This window comes from Symphalangus syndactylus, chromosome 19 (assembly GCF_028878055.3).
Source record: "Symphalangus syndactylus isolate Jambi chromosome 19, NHGRI_mSymSyn1-v2.1_pri, whole genome shotgun sequence".
Classification (NCBI taxonomy): domain Eukaryota; kingdom Metazoa; phylum Chordata; class Mammalia; order Primates; family Hylobatidae; genus Symphalangus; species Symphalangus syndactylus.
Window position 1 is genome coordinate 18091729 of NC_072434.2, and position 18195 is coordinate 18109923.

At 47.7% G+C, this 18195-nt stretch overlaps 2 protein-coding genes across 14 annotated transcripts in view; one reads left to right on the forward strand and one right to left on the reverse strand.

The window, feature by feature from the left end:
- RBBP5 (RB binding protein 5, histone lysine methyltransferase complex subunit) overlaps positions 1-18195 on the forward strand; it is a 216952-nt gene that overhangs the window by 192925 nt on the left and 5832 nt on the right. The window lies entirely within an intron of this gene.
- Positions 1-18195, reverse strand: part of NFASC (neurofascin) — a 195875-nt gene that overhangs the window by 86057 nt on the left and 91623 nt on the right. For all 13 annotated transcript variants that reach the window (XM_055235353.1, XM_055235348.1, XM_055235347.1 and 10 more), the window contains exon 2: positions 16031-16139. In XM_055235353.1, coding sequence (XP_055091328.1) covers positions 16031-16139 — 109 coding nt within the window. The remainder of the gene's footprint in view (positions 1-16030; positions 16140-18195) is intronic.

The following is an 18195-nucleotide window of genomic DNA, read 5'->3' on the forward strand; positions in this document are numbered from 1 at the left end:
CAGAGAGAGAGTCCAGGGCATGCTCATGGAGAGCTCTGAAGGCCAAAGGAAGGAGCTTGAAGCACATTCTAGGCATGATAGGAAGCGGCTGCAGGGTTTGAAGCCAGAGTGACATAGTGAGATTTGCTTGTAAAGACCACTCTGGCTGCCACATGGAGGGCGGAATGTTGATGGGCCAGGGTGGAAGCAGGGAGGCCAGGTAGGAGGCTCCACAGCCTCTGAGTGAGGCCAGCCCTCAGCCTGCACACCAGACACCCCACACTCTTTCAACAAGACCCCCACCCTGTGCAGCCGGCCTCATGGCCACCTCTGGGGTAAAACATAAAATACCCAGAGCGGTGAGGACAGAGCTAAAGATTTCTTAAGAATCTGTTAGTGCTGGACATGGTGGCTCACACCTGTAATCCCAGCACTTTGGGAGGCCGAGGCGGACAGATCACTTGAGGTCAGGAGTTTGAGACCAGCCTGGCTAACATAGTGAAATCCCATCTCTACAAAAATATAAAAAATTAGCCAGGCGTGGGGGTGCACACCTGTAATCCCAGCTACTTGGGAGGCTGAGACAGGAGAATCACTTGAACCTGGGAGGTGGAGGTTGCAGTGATCCAAGATTGTGCCACTGCACTCCAGCCTGGGTTACAGAGCGAGACTCCATCTCAAAAAAATAAAAAAGAGAGAGAGAGAGAGAGAGAATCTGTTAGTGCTAGGTTTTCACATTGGGTCCAGAGGAGCTGGTGGGTTTTCCGAAAGTGACTCAGGGGCCTTCTTCAAGGAGGATTGGGCAGGAGGAGAACAGGTGGGACTCAGGACCCCCCTCCCACTCTCCCCAGAGCTGCCAACAGTCACTGTTTTCATACTGGGGTTTCATATAAGCTTTCATTTGAAGAAAAGACTGTTGAGTGAAGGAAGAACCACAGTAAAGGCAAATTGGGAAAGGGGAGTGACTGACATAAAGATAGTGTGGGAGGAAAGAACTGGAAACCCTGTGCAGCAGCCTTATGTTCCATATTCAAAAACCCTGTGCCCAGTGGCCGTGATGCACGGGGGCAATGGCAAGGCATGGACGTGAGGAGGAACACATCAGGCTAAGGCTGCAGTGTTGGCCTTGGCAAATCCCCCAGCCTTCCCACGCTAGCCTTTGCATTTGTGTTGAGGACTGGGGTGCCCAGTCTCATCTTCCCCTATCCCATTTCAGATCACTCCTACTTATACCCCATGCAGACTGAATAGATCAGACACTGGCCAGAGCCTAGATGACAGTACAGTCCTGACACACAAGCTCTGCAGCACCCAGCCCAGGACAGTCAGGCTTGCTCGGTGCTGTCAGCTCCCCTATTTCTTGCTGCCACTTTCAACTCAGAACTGACCAGGAAAGCCGAATATGTTCCCAAACCAATCACATAAGATGCCCACATCTAGTTTGCCCATCTCCAGTTTGCCAGACACATCTGGAGCCTTCCTTTCACTCACGACAAAGCTTTCCCACTCCCCTGCCTGCCTCTGAGTCTCTGTCAAATGCAGGTGATGGTGGCTGACTCCCTTGCTGTAGCAAGCGCTGAATAAATAGCTTCCACTTGTTCTCATGTGGGTGGTCTTTGTTTACTTCCACACTGTCTTTACGTCAATCACTCTTCTTTCCTAGTCTGCCTTTACTGCTCTCCTTCTTTCTCCTAATTCTTTGCCATCTTCCAGGTTCAGATCAGGTGCTACCTCCTCTGGGAAGTCTCCCTTGCTTTCCCGGCACCATCCCTTCCCACCAAGGCTGGATTAGGTCCTTGTCCTAAGTGCCCTTAGAGCATTTTGGAATATATTCACTATAATGAGTGCTAGATTTCAGTGTCAATTAATTATCTGTTTCCCCAACTGCACCATGAATTCCTTGAGGCTAAGACAGTGTCTTGTTCAACCTGCACAATGTCCAGCACACAGAGAACTCTAGTGCACATTTACTGGCTGCATAGCCAGCACCCATACTATCCTCCTCCCATCCACAGTGCCCATATTTTTCTTTGGAGAATTCGTCTCTACCCCTTTCTCAGAGCAATCCTACACCAATTCCAGGGCTGGGCCCTGATTAGTTTAAGCCAATTACCATCCCCTAGCCTGTCACCACCACAACTGGCTTAGGAATGGGCATCTATTCCAGCAGGCGGCAATGTGATTCATGAAGACTTCTGCTGAGACCTCTGGGAAAGAGGAGGTTCCCTTCTCTTCTGAAAAAGACCCTGTGGTCATCTTCAGTAAGAGGAGAGGCTGGAGCTGTTGGGGGTGGGAAAGGGGGTCTCCATGTGAAATCTGAGGATAACCTGGAAGGCAGAGAGAAGACACAGGAAGACTCAATCCTTCATGTCCTTGTTTGAGTTACTGATTGAGCATTTTCTGAAACAAGTCTTACCGTGGGTTTTTAATTACATATACATTTACATTAACAATTCTCTTTAATTTGTAAGCCAGTTAGAGTTGAATTTTCTATCACTTGCAACTGGCAGTGCTGTCAGAATCAGAAATGCCCCTAGAATGCTGGTTGATGCCTACCTATGCTGCCACTTTCTGTATAAAAAAAGTATCCTTCCTCCTGCCCACCTCTACCTGGACCCAGCCCCAGCTTCTGCATGGGTCTGCCCTTGACCATGAAATGCCGCTTTCCCCAGAACTTCTAAACTCTTCTCAACTGGCTCTCTGCCTCAGCAGAGAAATGTCTTCAAGTTTCTCTCATCTTTTTTTTTTTTTTTAAATGGAGTCTCACTCTATTGCCCAGGGTGGAGTGCAATAGCGTGATCTCAGCTCATTGCAATCTCCGCCTCCTGGGTTCAAGTGATTCTCCTGCCTTAGCCTCCCGAGTAGCTGGGATTACAGGCAACTGCCACCATGCCCAGCTAATTTTTGTATTTTTAGTAGAGACAAGGTTTCACCATGTTGGCCAGGCTGGCCTCGAACTCCTGACCATAGATGATCCACCCACCTCAGCCTCCCGAAGTGCTGGGATTACAGGCGTCAGTCACCATGCCCAGCCTCTCTTATCTTATAACAAAAAGATCCTTCTCTGTATCCCACAGCCTCCCTATATATGCATACTTGAATTTTTTTCTCCATCTCTTCTCTTCTGAAAGCTTTTTTTTGGCTTCTTCCTTTCCCATTCACTCCTCATGCTCCTCTAACTCTCCTCTCCTGACCTCCCACTGGCTGAATCTAGTGTTCTCAGCCTTTATTTTGCCAAACCTCCTGGAGGTATTAAAAATTGTTAACCACTCCATTTATCCTAACATTCTTTCCTCCTTGGCCTCTGAGACATCACTTTGAGGCCCCGTCTCGGGTCTAGCATTTATAGCCTCCATGGCGACACTGATCACATGGCTGGATTCTCTTCTTCTGCCTAAAATTCAGCGTCTCCATTGGGGTCATGTGCCCCATCTCCAGTCCCCATCTTTGTTGGTGGTACCCACCCAAGTCATTCAAGCCAGACACCTGGGAATTGCCCTTACAATCCACCCCTTTTCATAGCCCACACCCAGGCATCAAGGCCCTCAGACTGTCTACTTCCCAGTGTTGCTTATTCTCCATCTCCCCTGCATTCTCCCCATCTCAGCTTTCACATACATGTCTCATATACTATAGCAATAACCTCCTAGTTGGTCTCCTCCATCCAACCCATTCTCCATGCTGCTATTACAGTGACTTTTCTAAACCCCTGATCTGATCATGTCAGTGCTCCTCTGAAAACCCTTCCATATCATCCCATTAATCTATAAGATCAGACCCATATTTCTGAGTGCAGCACTCAAGGTTTTTGGAGATCAGGCTCCTGCAGGTCTCTCCAACTGCCCCCGCACCCTCCCACCACCAACCCCAAATGCTTTTTAACTGCACGCTATAGCACACCATCTGTGCCTCCATACCTTACACATGTGATCCCCTGTGCCTGGAAGGATCCTTCCTCCTTGCATGTGATCAATTCCTACTCAGTCTTCAAGACTCTGCTCAGACATCTGCCAAGTGAAGAATCCTGTGCTCCTGCTGTGCCACTCGACCACAAACCTGCCTCTCTGGGGCACGTGGCACACTGCGGTAAAACTATGTTTAAACTAAGGGTGGGAAACATCTGTAAATGTCCAGAGAGTGACTATCTTAGGCTTTGTGAGGCACGCAGTTTCTGTCACGACTACTGAACTTTACCTTCGCAGTGTGAAAGCAGCCACAGACAGTGAGTGAACAGGCGCGTCTCAGTTCCAATAAAACTGTATTGACAAAAACAGGCAGATATTGGTCTGGACTTGGCCCAGAGGCTGTAGTTTGCTAACTTCTGACTTAATCTTTCTCCCCACTTTGTGAAATTCTTCTTTTTTTTTTTTAAATGCCTTTTGCAAAAGCTGTCAACCTTTGTGAAATTCTTGAGGCTGACACCGTGCCCTGTTCACTCCTGTGTGCCCAGTGGCCAGCGTAGTCCCTGGCAAGGAATATTTATGGAATGGATGATCCAAGTAAAGGTTTTAATCCTGCCACTTTTCTTCTACAAATTACTTGTTTTCCAAGCCTTTAAAAAATCTCAAAAATGGAAATAAATATTACTGCATTACTGACTTTTTCAGATGGTTGTTATAAGAACTAAATGAAATACTGCATAGGAACATAAAGCTGTTTTTACTTTTTCTTATTGCATTCCTTCCTGACAAACTCAAGTGACATCACTAAAAGCAAGACTTTTATGTTTTCTCTGAATATAGGGTAAACCTGACCCAAGGGAGGCCTATATTCTGCCTGTCAGGGGCTGCTCTGGGGCTTAGCTGCAGGCCACACTCTGTCTTATAGTATCCCCTTATTCTGGGAGTGAAGCCCAGAGTGAGGTTGCTCAGCCCATGTCTCCTCTCCCGCTTCACTTCACTTGCCTTCTTCCAGATTCCACAGGTGGCCCTGGTCAGAGTGAGAGAGAAAAGGGGAGATCATGATCGAAGGATGGTTTAATGTTCTCCATAGCCTGTTGAGGACTGCTTTTGTGTTAGAATAGGATCTGATAACTGACTGGTAGTAGATGCAAGAAGAAGGATGGCATCAAGGTTTCTAGGTTGGGAAACTGGACTAGGATGACTCTAATAATTGACACCAAGAATACAGAAGGGAGAGTAAGTCTGGTAGTCACCGGGATGCAGCGAGATCACAAGCGTGGAACAGAATATATTCAGTTTGAAATGTCTAAGAGCCATGAATGAAACAGTTCGTCAGGTATTCCAAGGTTGTGCACATGAATTAGTGCCTAGGGATACACCAACAGATTACTGCTACCAAGGCCTCATGCCAGCAATTAGTTCTTAGAATAAACTAATCAAATGACTAGAATAGTACTACAAGAACCAACTGAGAAATACATTCACACATCACTGCCGCAGGAAATTGTTGGGGAACAAAGAGATAATAACAGCCCAACACAGCCAGTGCAAAACTCAGCCATTCTGCATTGGAATAAAAAAATGCAGCAGGGCTTATTACTACAGCTGCCTGGAAATAACTTGCTCAGGACTGAGAGAGAGGAGCTGAAATAGGAGGAAACAGAAGTATACAAAATTAAGGAGTATGCATGTGGGTACACGGGAGATCTGAAACGAGCTCAGATTTATCCCTCATTGGGATGGAGGGTTCCATGTGGACAGGCAGCAGCTCTTTTTAGTCGGAACTGATGATCATATGTATTTGTCAAGAAATTTATTCCTAATACAAAGTAATAACGTTTGCAGAGCAGCTCAGGTTATTAACACTATAATAACTACATTCTCATTCATATTCTGTTTTTCTTTTTTCTTCTTAAAGAATAAAGAGCAGTGTGCGTCCTGCCTGGGCCTATAGCCTCTATTACATTTGTCTTGGCAGAAAAAGTCATCCAGGAATTTGAGGGATAAAATCTGCCTTCTCAGAGCAGCCCTCAAGCCCTGGTATGACCCAGCTCCCGACCCCTGTGTGGCTTCTTCTCTCCCAGCATCTGCCCTCCTATATGCCCACACCAGCCTCCAGGCCTGTACAGGCCATGTGCTTTGTGTACCTCCTGCCATCTCTGCTCCCACTTTGCTGACGCCAGAAATGCTATTCTCTTCCTTCTCCACAGTGCAAATTCCCTTTTTGCCAAGGCCCTAAGTGGGCCACCCCTCCACAACAGGGTCGCTGCCTTCCCACTGAAAGTAGGTGGCAGTTTCTCTTGTGCTTCCTGGCATGCTCCATGCTCTGTTCCACTGGTCATTTCCTCCTGCCTCATGGGATGAGTTTATTCCCAAATCCATCTCCCGCATCAGACTCTGACGTTAAGCTCAGAGTCCATGTCTTGTCTCTCCTGAGGCAGTACAAAAAATATGCATGGGATGACTGGACAGCCATCCTATCAGATACTTCCTATTACTGGGAGATATTTTAATAGCTCATCAATGAATCAGTATAATAAATCCTTGGTTGCTATAACACGAGATAGATCTGTTGTACAGTATAAGCCTGAGTAATAACAGCAGCAGCAATAGCTTAACAATAACATCTAACCAGCATTCTGTCCCTGTAGCAGAGCCTGCCCCAGCTCAGCAGACATGCTCATCTTGCTTTCTCAACTCTCCCCCTGCTGACTCTCAGAGCTTTCTGTCTGACCTGTCAGGGCCACACTCAATGTCACCCTATTTGCTCCGCTCTACGACTCTCAGAATCGAGGGATTCAGACACCCCAGTCAGCAGCCTCAGAATTGCCAACATCTCCATTCTCAGTCTCTTCCTTTCTCTTTCATCCTGAGGCTCTGGCTTGGCTGCACTGGGTTCTGAAATCTGCCTTCAGCCCAGGGATCGGCTGGGCATGACTGAGGACCGCCGTCCCCCGCTTCCCCTCCTGCCCTCTGATCCCCATGGCCACCTCCCTTCCATCTCTCCCATGCCAAGGAAGGAACGATGCAACAGATGGTGACCCAGCCGTGCTCCATTCCTTCCAGCTCACAGGTATCTGAAGGCCAGAGCTATGAGTCTCCTAGGAAACTCAAACTGCCCCCTATTGGTGCCTAGCCCGTCCCAAAGAGACAGGACACCAAGCAAGCATAGAAAGAGGGATCTCTGGAAGAAAATAAGATTAGAAGGGGAAGAGGCAGGGAGGGACTCCCCAGCTCCCACTCCCCAGGGAGCACCTGACACAAAATTACATCTCACCATATCTCCTTCTTTACCCTGGATGAAATGACCCCATGTCTCAGCACCTTCTAAGAAAGTCAGTCTGCCCACACAATCCTCCCACCTCCCCTTTTGGAGGAGGCAGTAACTATACCAAACTCTCCAGGGCAGGACTTGGCAGCAGAGGAAAGCACTCACCAGCCTGCTTCAGGACCTTGGCCTCCCCCACACTCAGGGAGAGAAATCCAGCTTCCTGACCAGTGTGGGGTCAACCAGTCATCATCTTCTAGAATTTTCACTTAGCCCAGGAAACCGTGTAAATGGGATTTGACTCCCTGCTTCCCCCTCCTCCCTCCTCAGGGTTGGAGGGGGGTGGTCTCCATCTGCTCGGTGGCTGTGTTTCACGCTTGGCTCCCCTTCATTGTCAGGGGGAGAGATCTGGGAGGAGTGAGGGGCTGTGTGTTTAACCATTGATAGCACTCAGCAGGCCTAGCCTGTCTCTCCCTGCCTTGGCTAAGTTCACATGGGTCAGGGGGATGGGGGAGGGAAATGGTATCAGGTGGTCCTGATTCCTTCCTGGGGAGGGGGAGGAGGGGGACACCTGGTTTTAGGATTAGGGACTTGGCTGAAAAACAGCTGTTTCCTGCTCAACACTCGGAACTAATCTATAGGTTGAAACCCAAACCTCTCGGCTATTATTAAGCTGGGGAAGAGGGAAGTGTTGGGAAAGAAGAAAGGGACTTTTCCCTCCAGGTGATCACCATGAAGATCTAATGAATACCTCGTATTCACACCAGGCTCTCTAGGGCAAAAGCTCTTTATGAGGTACTGTGTTATTCATAAGCCACCAGCAGGACCAGAGCCCCACAAGAAGCCTGAACCCACCAATAAAGTGCAGCCGCTTCTAGGGTGGGAGGTGCCTGCATCTCACTGCCACACCACAACTAGCTGGGTTATCAAGCCATATAGCTTGGACACAGAGACGTCTGTGTTCTTTGTTGTAACTCCATTGTGTGGGACTGCCACAAATCTTTTAACCTTCCACTTGTTAATGGACCTTTAAATTGTTTTTCTTTATTTTCCCCCCATTACAACATGCTACCACTCACATCCTTGTATTTATATCCCTATATATGGAGAAAGTGTGGTTGCTGCTTCATGCTGTCTCTTTGACCCAAGGCCAACTAACTGGAGCTTGGCACATTGCAGCCTGGCACAGCAAGGAAGCCCAAAGTGCATAGGTGTCCCTGGTCTACAGCCCAGCTTTGTCGTTGACACCCACACCACACAGACTGGCAGTCACTGGGTACACTGGGGAGGACATCGCCGACGCTACAATCTAGCCAGCTTTCTACGGGTCTTTGGGGCTGTGGGGTTGTTCCTCATTACTGCTTACTCATTCGTGCTCTGAGGGGCAGGACTAGGAAACATGCATGAAATGGAAAAGATGCTCAAATGTAGTCAGTATACCCTCCTGATTAGCTGACCCAACACCCTGTGAAGGTCTGGCTTAAATAATATTTTGGATTATCTGTGAGTGGATGTATTCAGACCCTACTCCCTGGCCCTGCTAGTCACTGACAGCCTGACCAGTCTCCTGCCATATAAAGATTAGCAGGTAAAACAGGATGTAAAGAAAACAAAAGTTAAGTTGTTACCACTAGGGTGTACTGCCTGCCTCCACCTGCTGAAAAGCAAGAAGTGAACTCCCTCCTCTGGGGAGGAATTCTGACCCCACCACCACAGAGAAGAGCCCCCACCTCTCTACAATTCAAGAACCCAGCTTCTCACTTGCCTTGGCTCCCTGTCTGCTCCCCTCAGGGAGGAAGTTTTCACAGCAATTAGACGCACATCCTTCTTCACAGCTGGAGGGAGAGGCTTGTGAAGTTCCCCAACCCCCTCCCGCTCCAAGTGGGTGGAGAAGGCGTGGGGTATCAAGGTGTCAGGCAGCAGCTGTCTCCAGGGGCTCTGTCATTAAAGAGGAGTGGTCAGAGGGAGGGGGATGGTGAGGTGGGGAGTGATAATCTTGTGTGACAGGTCCCTAAGGGTGGGGACCCAAGATTTGGGAAGGATAAGGAGGAGGGACCCAGGTGGGAGAGAGTAAGGAGCTGAAGGTAGAAGTCCAGAAAGGGGCCTTGGAATTAGCATTAAAAGGTCTAGGGATCTTCAAAAGGTCAAACAGAGCTACCGTATGACCCAGTAATTCCATCAGATGAATAAGCAAAATGCAGTATATCTACACAGAGGAATATCACTCAGCCATAAAAAGAAATGAAGTACTGATGTGGGGAACTCTCAAAACATCTTGCTAAGGAAAAGAAGCCAGACAACAAAGACCGCATATTGTATGATTCCATTTATATGAAATGTCCAGAATAGGCAAATCTCTAGAAAATAGATTAGTGGTTGCCCAGGGCTGGGGGTGGAGGTGGGGAAGAGGAGTGACTAACAATGGCATAGATTCTTGCGGGGGCTGGGAGTGGTGATAAAAATGTCCTAAAATCCATTGTGATGATGGCTGCCCAAGTCTATGGGCACTAAAAATCACTGAATTGTATCTATCTATCTATCTATCTATCTATCTATCTATCTATCTATCTATCTATTTTTGAGATGGAGTCTCCCTCTGTCGTCCAGGCCAGAGTGCAGTGGTGCCATCTCAGCTCACTGCAACCTCTGCCTCCCAGGTTCAAGTGATTCTCCGGCCTCAGCCTCCTGAATAGCTGGGAATACAGGTACCCGCTACCATGCCCAGCTAATTTTTGTATTTTTAGTAGAGACGGGGTTTCACCATGTTGACCAGGCTGGTCTCGAACACCTGACCTCAAGTGATCCACCCGCCTCAGCCTCCCAAACTGCTGGGATTACAGGTGTGAGCCACTGTGCCCAGCCTGAATTGTATAATTTATATAGTAAATATTATAACATGAATTGTATCTCAATAAAGCTGTCATTTAAAAACAGTAATAAGGCAAGGCACTGTGGCTCACGCCTGTAATCCCAGCACTTTAGGAGGTGGAGGTGGGTAGATGGTTCGAGTCTAGGAGTTCAAGACCAGCCTGGGCAACATGGCGAAACTTCAACTCTATGAAAAATACAACAATTAGCCGGGCATGGTGGCGTGCAACTGTGGTCCCAGCTACCCAAGAGGCTGATGCAGAGGATCACTTGAGCCCAGGAAGATGAGGCTGCAGTGGGCTGAGATTGTGCCACTGCACTCCAGCCTGAACAACAAAGTTAGACCCTCTCTCTCAAAAAAAAAAAAAAATATATATATATATATGAAAAAATAATTACATAAGGACTTGGAAGGCTTTGTTAGAAAAAAAACTGTGATACTTTGAAAAGGAAAATGGATAAATTTACACATACAGTTTCAAATGTTCAAAGGAATTAAATTAACTAAGTTTATTAATGAAACCAAACAAGTGACTGCTAAAATCTATAAGATTCATGAAGAAAATTATAAAATTTGTTGATTGAAGTAAAAAGTTTAAGGAATAATTAGGTTTGGGGATTTGTAATTTTAATACATTGAAGACTGATTAATTAAAAAAAAAAAAAGACCTAGGGCTAAGATCTTGTATGTCACCTTGAGCAAGTCACAAACTGTCTGGTCTCTATCTCCACAGTAAATTATAAAATGCTGTACAAAAGGAAGGTGGCTCTAGAATGGCCAGAAACCTCTCCCTCCCTGAGCAGCTTTCCCAAGAGATATCTGTGCGACTCCACCAGCCATCCTTATTTCCAACCCCAGCTGCCTCACCCTGGGCCCTGCCAGGCTCCCTGAGTGGGCTGTCCATTTGAAATCCAGACCATTGTCCATCTGAGGACCCACCATCTGGGCACATCTGCTCATGACATCACTCAAATCAAGCTGCTTATTCTGTCCTCTACTAGGCGGATTGCAAGCCTAGTTGCAACAGACCATAGTCCTAAAGCCATTTGAAAACCATAGGCTGAGCTCAAGCAGGGAAAAAAAGAAGGGCAAGACTATAGCAGAAGAAACTTGGGTTGGGGAAAAGGGAGATGACTTTCAGTCCCTTAGCCAGATTATGAGCCTCTTGAGGGCGAAGGAAAAGCCTTTTACTTTTTCTTTGGCCCTTCACAGAAGCAAGTATTAACTCAAAGCAGAACAGTGCTGGGCTTAATAAGCTGGTGAATGACAAACTAGCTAGGAAGCCATGCAGATCGGGGGAAACATACCAGACAAGATGCAGAGAGTTAGTCTCACAAGGAAGCGTGTTTAATCCAGCTGGCACATGTGACTTGCAGCCACACACACCCGAGTTTCCATCCCACCTAGCCATTTACCTGCTACATGGTCTTCCACGGTTTATTCTCTCTCTCTGAGTCTGTTTTCTTATCTTTAAAAGCAGGATAAATGCACTTATTTATTACAAGGTTGCCGTGACAATTCCTAAATGAATTAATGAGCTAATGTACATGTATAGCATCTAATCCAAGGCCTGGCACATAGTTGGCATTCAAAAACCATTGGTCCTTTCTTCGCCTGTCATCCCAGCACTTTGGGAGGCTGAGGCAGGTGGATCATGAGGTCAGGAGTTCAAGACCAGCCTGGCCAACACAGTGAAACCCTGTCTCTACTAAAAATACAAAAATTACCCAGCCATGGTGGCAGGCACCTGTAATCCCAGCTACATGAGAGGCTGAGGCCGGAGAATCACTTGAACCTTGAACCTGGGAGGCGAAGATTGCAGTGAGCCCAGATTGCACCACTGCACTCCAGCCTAGATGACAGAGTGAAACTCCATCTCAAAACAAAACAAAGCAAACAAAATAAACGCTTGGTCCTTTCTCCTCTCCCCCAAGTTACAGCTGGTATACTGATTTGCGACAAGGCTTTGGACAAGACAGGGTTTCACATCTACTTTGTAGATCTACAGTGTAGACGATGCCTGCGCAGACACCATACCCTAGCTCTATACCTAAGGAATTGTTTACTCTTAGAGCCAACAGATGGTTATCTGCACAGGCAGTCTACTTTAGACCAGAAAGAAAGGGAGGCTCCTATAAAATCCCAGGCCAGCCAAATCCCCTCTGGGCTCCCCTCTCTCCTGCCTTTGCCATGGTTTCTACAAGCAAAGCACTCCATCCCAGCTTCTTCCACCAATGTCCCACGAGCTCTGACATCAACCAAACAGCTGGAGTCAGCCACAGAGAGGGAGCTGGGTCTTCTGAATTGACATCAGTTCGGCTGCCAATATTGGTTTAGCTGCTGATGTTTCAAGGATAGCACATCCCCAGTTGCATTTTTAAAATTCCTGTCTGATGTGATAAGCGGGAGCATAGGGAGGAAAGAACTAAGACAGCAGGAGGGAGCAGCACCTGTTCCTTCTCTCCCTCCCTGCAGCCTTCTGCATTTACATCCCATACAGACATCAGTCTGGATCCAACTGCTATCCTGGCAGGCTTCTACAGGCTGGGGAGATGTGAAAATACAGGAGGCATGGGGGAGGGGAGGTGGGAGCAAAAAGGGGGAGGCAGCAGACAGAATGAGGATTTTCCTGAGTTATAAGATGCACCATTTGTCTAGAAGTCTGGTTGCAAAGCGCTGGCGGCTACAAGTGCTTGCAGCAAAGACTCTTAGCTCCAGTGGTGTGGAGGAAACCTTGGTGTCTTATGCCCTGGAAAGGCCTCCCTTTGCTAGAGCATATGGTCCTCTTATTAGAAACTCACAGGTGACATGCTGTTTCAAACCTCACAGCCCAGCCTCTGGTGGAAAGGTGGGCTTGGTGAGGCAGCAGGAAAGGCTGAGAGGGGTCTAGACATGACTGCATCACTGCAGCAGAAAGGAGGTAACCAGCACAAGCTATTAGGGCAGTAGCTTTCACGGTGACACTCATGTCCCCCACACTTACCCTACAGGTCTCGGTGCCCACAGGAAAATGGGGCTAAGCACGGGGGCTGCCTCAGGTGCCTGAAATCAGTGTGGGGGCAGCAGGTGGGGAAGACAGTTCCTAATGAAGCTCCATGGCCCCACCCTCAGTGATCCACAGCTGTGTGTCCTGGGCCCATGCTGTCCGAGGGGGCCTGTGTCAATGTTTCTGGAGAGAGGAGGCCCGGCTTCTCTCTGACAGGCAGAGGGACTTAGGAGTGTAAGTGCAATTAATCAGATAGATCCTTTTGGGAAATTGAAGGCCTGGGGAAGCTCAGTGGTTTCTCTGCCTTGCATCAGAGGGCCAGTGTCTGCTTCCTGTGATGGGAGCTGACAAGGAGTGGATGTACTGGGGGTGGCGGGAGGGAAGGGGAGAGAGGAAGCCTGAGCGCGTGGAGGGTGCTGCATGCTGGAGTGGGAGGAGGAGGGAGGGGCGGCTCAGGAGCAGATGCCTGGGGCAGCTCCATATGGCAGTGGCTTCCAACAAAGGGAGAAGATGCAGATAAACGGAGGGCTTCCCCCTTAGGCGGTTTCAGAGCTCACACCTGGAGCCCCAGGGAACGCTTGCTCAGAAACAGCTATGCAGTGTTTCCAGTGAATCTTGGAATGAGCCACCCTAAATACACAGCCAGCCCCAAACCCAAATGGTTGCCACACAGGTGCCAGAGTTGGACCACAGGATTTGAATCCAGGCCCTTTCTTAGATGGGGGGCTTTGAGCAAGTTCCTTAACCTCTGTGTACTTTTATTCTGCCATCAGTAAAACACGGGTAATAATGGGCCCTACCTCATGGGGCCGCTGTGGAAGGATGGAGTGCAGGGCACAGTGCCTGGTGCACGGGGAGTGCTGAGATGCTGATTATTATAATGATGACTATTATCATCATCTAAAGAAGCCTGGGTCAGCTTTCCTTCTCTCAGAACTTACTGTACGCTCAACAGCCATACATCCTGCTGGCAAGTAGTCTCTGCAGTTTTAAGGTTCCTCTGTGTGTCTGAAAGTCCTTTGATAGGTACTCCCCCTTCATGATTTGTGGGTGCCTCAGACTGCAGGAGGCAGTGTGATGTCACAGCGAGAAAAACAGTCTACAATTCAGGGCATCCAAGCCTAGTAGGGGCTCTTTTGCTAATCAGTTTTGCGAAACCTTGGGGGAAATAACTTCTCAGAGAGCCTTAGTTTATTCATCAATCAAATGGGAATGATGACAGCAGCCTTGCTCATATCACTGAATTGTGTTGACAGTCAAATGATACAATTAATGTAAACGGAAACACTATTAAAAGGATAAAGCTCAGAACTGATATTCGATTTTGCTGGTTAGACTGGCGGTGTCCAGAAGTATGAGCCAGAACAAATTTATTCTGGTCAGGCAGGAGGTGGCAGGGCACGACTCCAGGGCAGCCATATCTGCTGTCGGACAGTGAGGCTGCTGTCATCAGAGAAGCCAGCCCCTGGGGTTCCTTAGGTGGGGATCTGGTCAGGCTACCTAGAGTGAATGTTCACAGACAGCTGTGGAGGGACAGGGATAGGGAGTGGGGAGGGTGCATGGGAAAGTGCCAAGAGTGGGGACATGGTGACACAGAGCTGCATTAACTACCCGATTCTATCCCCATCCAGTTTCATATATACTTCGTACCCATTTAAATAAACGGGTACCCCGCTTTTGCAATCATACTCCTCCACGTGTAGTAAAAGAATGGCATGCCCCCCTGCCCCCACCATGCCTGCCAAAACACACGCTATCAGTCAGTATGTTCAAGTTCAGTGTTTAGTAACAATGACAGGGTGAAAAAGCCCTAAGGTCAGACGAATTTCGCAGGTGGTCTCTGAAACCTGACACTGTTCTGAGATAAGTGGTAGCCGTAAAAGGGCCCACACAAGAAACTACCTTGATAAAAAAAAAGTATATCTGAATTGCCATTGATATGAGGAATCATAATAACCTTCATTGATTAAACACCATGTGCCAGGCACTCTGCAGGGCTCTTTATCTGTTTATATATTTACTCTTTAATCTTTACCACAAAATGTTGGTTATTATCCCTGTTGTATAAACTAGGAAACTGAGGCCTAGAGGGGTTCAGCATTCCCAAGGTCACAAAGCAAGTGGATCTGGAATTCCAGCAGATGTGTCTGGATCCCAAGTCCATGTCATCAGCACTCTCAGCTTCCACTTTTCAACCCTCTCCACGCCCCTCCCCCCAGCCCCAACTCTTTCTGGGAGGACAAAAGACAGCAAGAGAGGCAGGTGGAGTAAGAAAGACACCTTCGATGAGGTAGAGATGCCCAAACTCAAAGAATAAGGAAATGTTGCCCTGCTCAGGCCTCCAGCCCATACCCTCTCAGCCCAGCAGCCTCCAGGAGGCCAATCTGTCACTATTGCCCGTTACTGTTCTGTTAAAATTGCAGCCCTCAGTTGTCACATGTCCTCCCCGGCTACCAGGGCCTGAAAGTAAAACAGGAGTTGCTGGGAGTGGCAGCAAAATCTAACCTGGAATGAAACAAGGCAGACCCTGGGCACAGGACATGGCTTAGTGCTGTGGGCCTCGGCTGCTTACTGTGCCAGGATAACTGTCCATCTGCCAGGGCCCAATGCCCCGCCCAGGGCAGGGGTTCTCGGACTGTCTCCCATATGCTAGGGCTGTCACTCAGGAGCTCCCAGGTTGTGGAGGCCCAGGCTAAGTAGGGTGTGGGTCACAAACAAAGTTGTTTCCCAATTTTTCAATTAGGTGGACATTGGGACAATGCCAGCGCTAATGTTGGCTGACTGTCCCTGCTAGGGAAGGCTTAAACGCTACCCTCACCAGCCTCCTTGCAAGGAGAACCTTGACATACAGTTCTGTGGCAACTCAGGGCTTCTATCTCCGGGGAGAAGAAAGGAGATGCCTCTCAGAAGATTCCTGGGGCCAGGCAAACAGGCTTCCCTTATCAAAGAGAAGGGGCAGGAGGCAAAAATGTCCCCTCACTCTCACCCCTCCAATGACACATACCCCAGGCCCAAGTCCTACTTACCTTCTCTGCCTCATTCAGCCTCCTCCTTGCAACACCAGAGGAGGCTCCGTTCCGGGCTGCGGAGGGAAGGTAAACTCCAGCGTCCCAAATTGCACATAAGTCAATCAACCTGTCTCAAGCAAGCACAAAGGAGAATCCCAGAGTTACTCTAAGAAAGGAAGAAAAAAAACGGCTTTGTGGTTTGCAGCTTGCTCATTCACTGCAAATTACATCTTTGTCCACATCCATTTGTAAAGTTTTGCACAGCATAACAGCATCTTTGTTCAAAGAAGTTCAAAGCACTCTGGAAAAGAAAAAAAAAAAAAGGATAGATCCTGCAAGGGTGATTGTCTCTCTCATCCGTAAGATCATTTCTTAGTGCCCTGACACCACAGTCTAATTGCTGATTCCCTATTCACCACAAGAAGTTCAGCCGTATCTTGAAGAATTTCTCCTCCACCAGGGGAGAATTCACCCATAATCATCTCATTAATTTTTTAGCTTCCTAGGAGAACTATGTTTTTCTTCTCTGTCTACAGATAAGCAAACCAAGTTCACCATAAATAAATCCATAACACATTAAAAGGGGATCCAATTTTAGGGTCAGGAGATGCAAATTTTAAATCCTAGCTTGTTACGTCATTTACAGTAGGACACTTCTCTATGTGTGACTCAATTTCTTAATCTGCACCATGGGGAGAAGGCATGATAGAGTGGATCAGATCATTAGTTAGCGGGGTTCAAGTCCAGTTCTGAACAATCATATAACCTTTCCTGGTAGCAATAACTTATTCCATTTAGTCATTTGTTATAACGTTAAAATGTGTCTGCAGGAGGCTGGGCATGTTGGCTCACACCTGTAATCCCAGCACTTTGGGAGGCCGAGGAGGGCAGATCACTTAAGGTCAGGAGTTCAAGATCACCATGGCCAGCATGGTGAAACCCTGTGTCTACTAAAAATACAAAAATTAGCTGGGCACACCTATAGTCCCAGCTACTCGGGAGCCTGAGGCAGGAGAATGGCTTGAACCCGGGAGGCGGAGGTTGTAGTGAGCCAAGATTGTGCAACTGCACTCCAGCCTGGGCAACAGAGCGAGACTCCATCTGCCCCCCACCAAAAAAGTGTCTGCATGAAAGTGTATAACCCACCCTTGTAGAGAGGAATGTGGCAATAGCTATCTAAATAAGTATGCATTTACTCTTTGACCCAACAATCCAAATTCCAGGAATCTATTCAAAATATATCCTATATACCTACAATCTCCGTTCTTGTTAAGTGAAAAACACGATAGAAAATAATGTTTAATATGCTACTATTTATTTAAGAAACAGAGGAGGAATGCAAAAATATATATGCATTTGCTTATATTTTTAAAAAAGACAATAAAATGATGAAGCATAAAATACATCTTGAAAGACCTACAGGGGCCAGGCGCGGTGGCTCACGCCTGTAATCCCAGCACTTTTGGAGGCTGAGGCAGGCGGATTGCCTGAGCTCAGGAGTCTGAGACAACCCTCAACATGGAAGAGTTGAGCAACATGGTGAAAGCCCATCTCCACTAAAATACAAAAAATTAGCCAGGCGTGGTGGCTCACACCTGTAATCCCAGCTACTTGGGAGGCTGAGGCATGAAAATCCCTTGAATTCAGGAGGCAGAGATTGCAGTGAGCCAAGATCATGCCATTGCACTCCAGCCTGGGCGACAGAGCAAGACTCTGTCTCAAAAAACAAACAAACAAACAAAAAACCCTACAAGGAGAGGGAGACATGAAGTGCAGGGAACAGACAGAAGCTGGACTTGGAACAGACCTTGTTACATGGATTTGCTTTGGACTATGTAAATATTTGACATAATTACACAACATAATTAAAAAATTTCAAAAAGGGTGGGCACAGTGGCTGATGCCTGTAATCCCAGCACTTTGGGAGGCCAAGGTTGGCAGATTACCTGAGGTCAGGAGTTTGAGATCAGCCTGACCAGCATGGTGAAACCCTGTCTCTACTAAAAATACAAAAATTAGCCAGGCGTCATGGTGGGTACCTGTAATCCCAGCTGCTTAGGAGGCTGAGGCATGAGAATCACTTGAACCTGGGAGGCGGGGGTTACAGTGAGCTGAGATCATGCCACTGCACTCCAGTCTGGGTGACAGGGCAAGATCCTATCTCAAAAAAAAAAAAAAAAAGT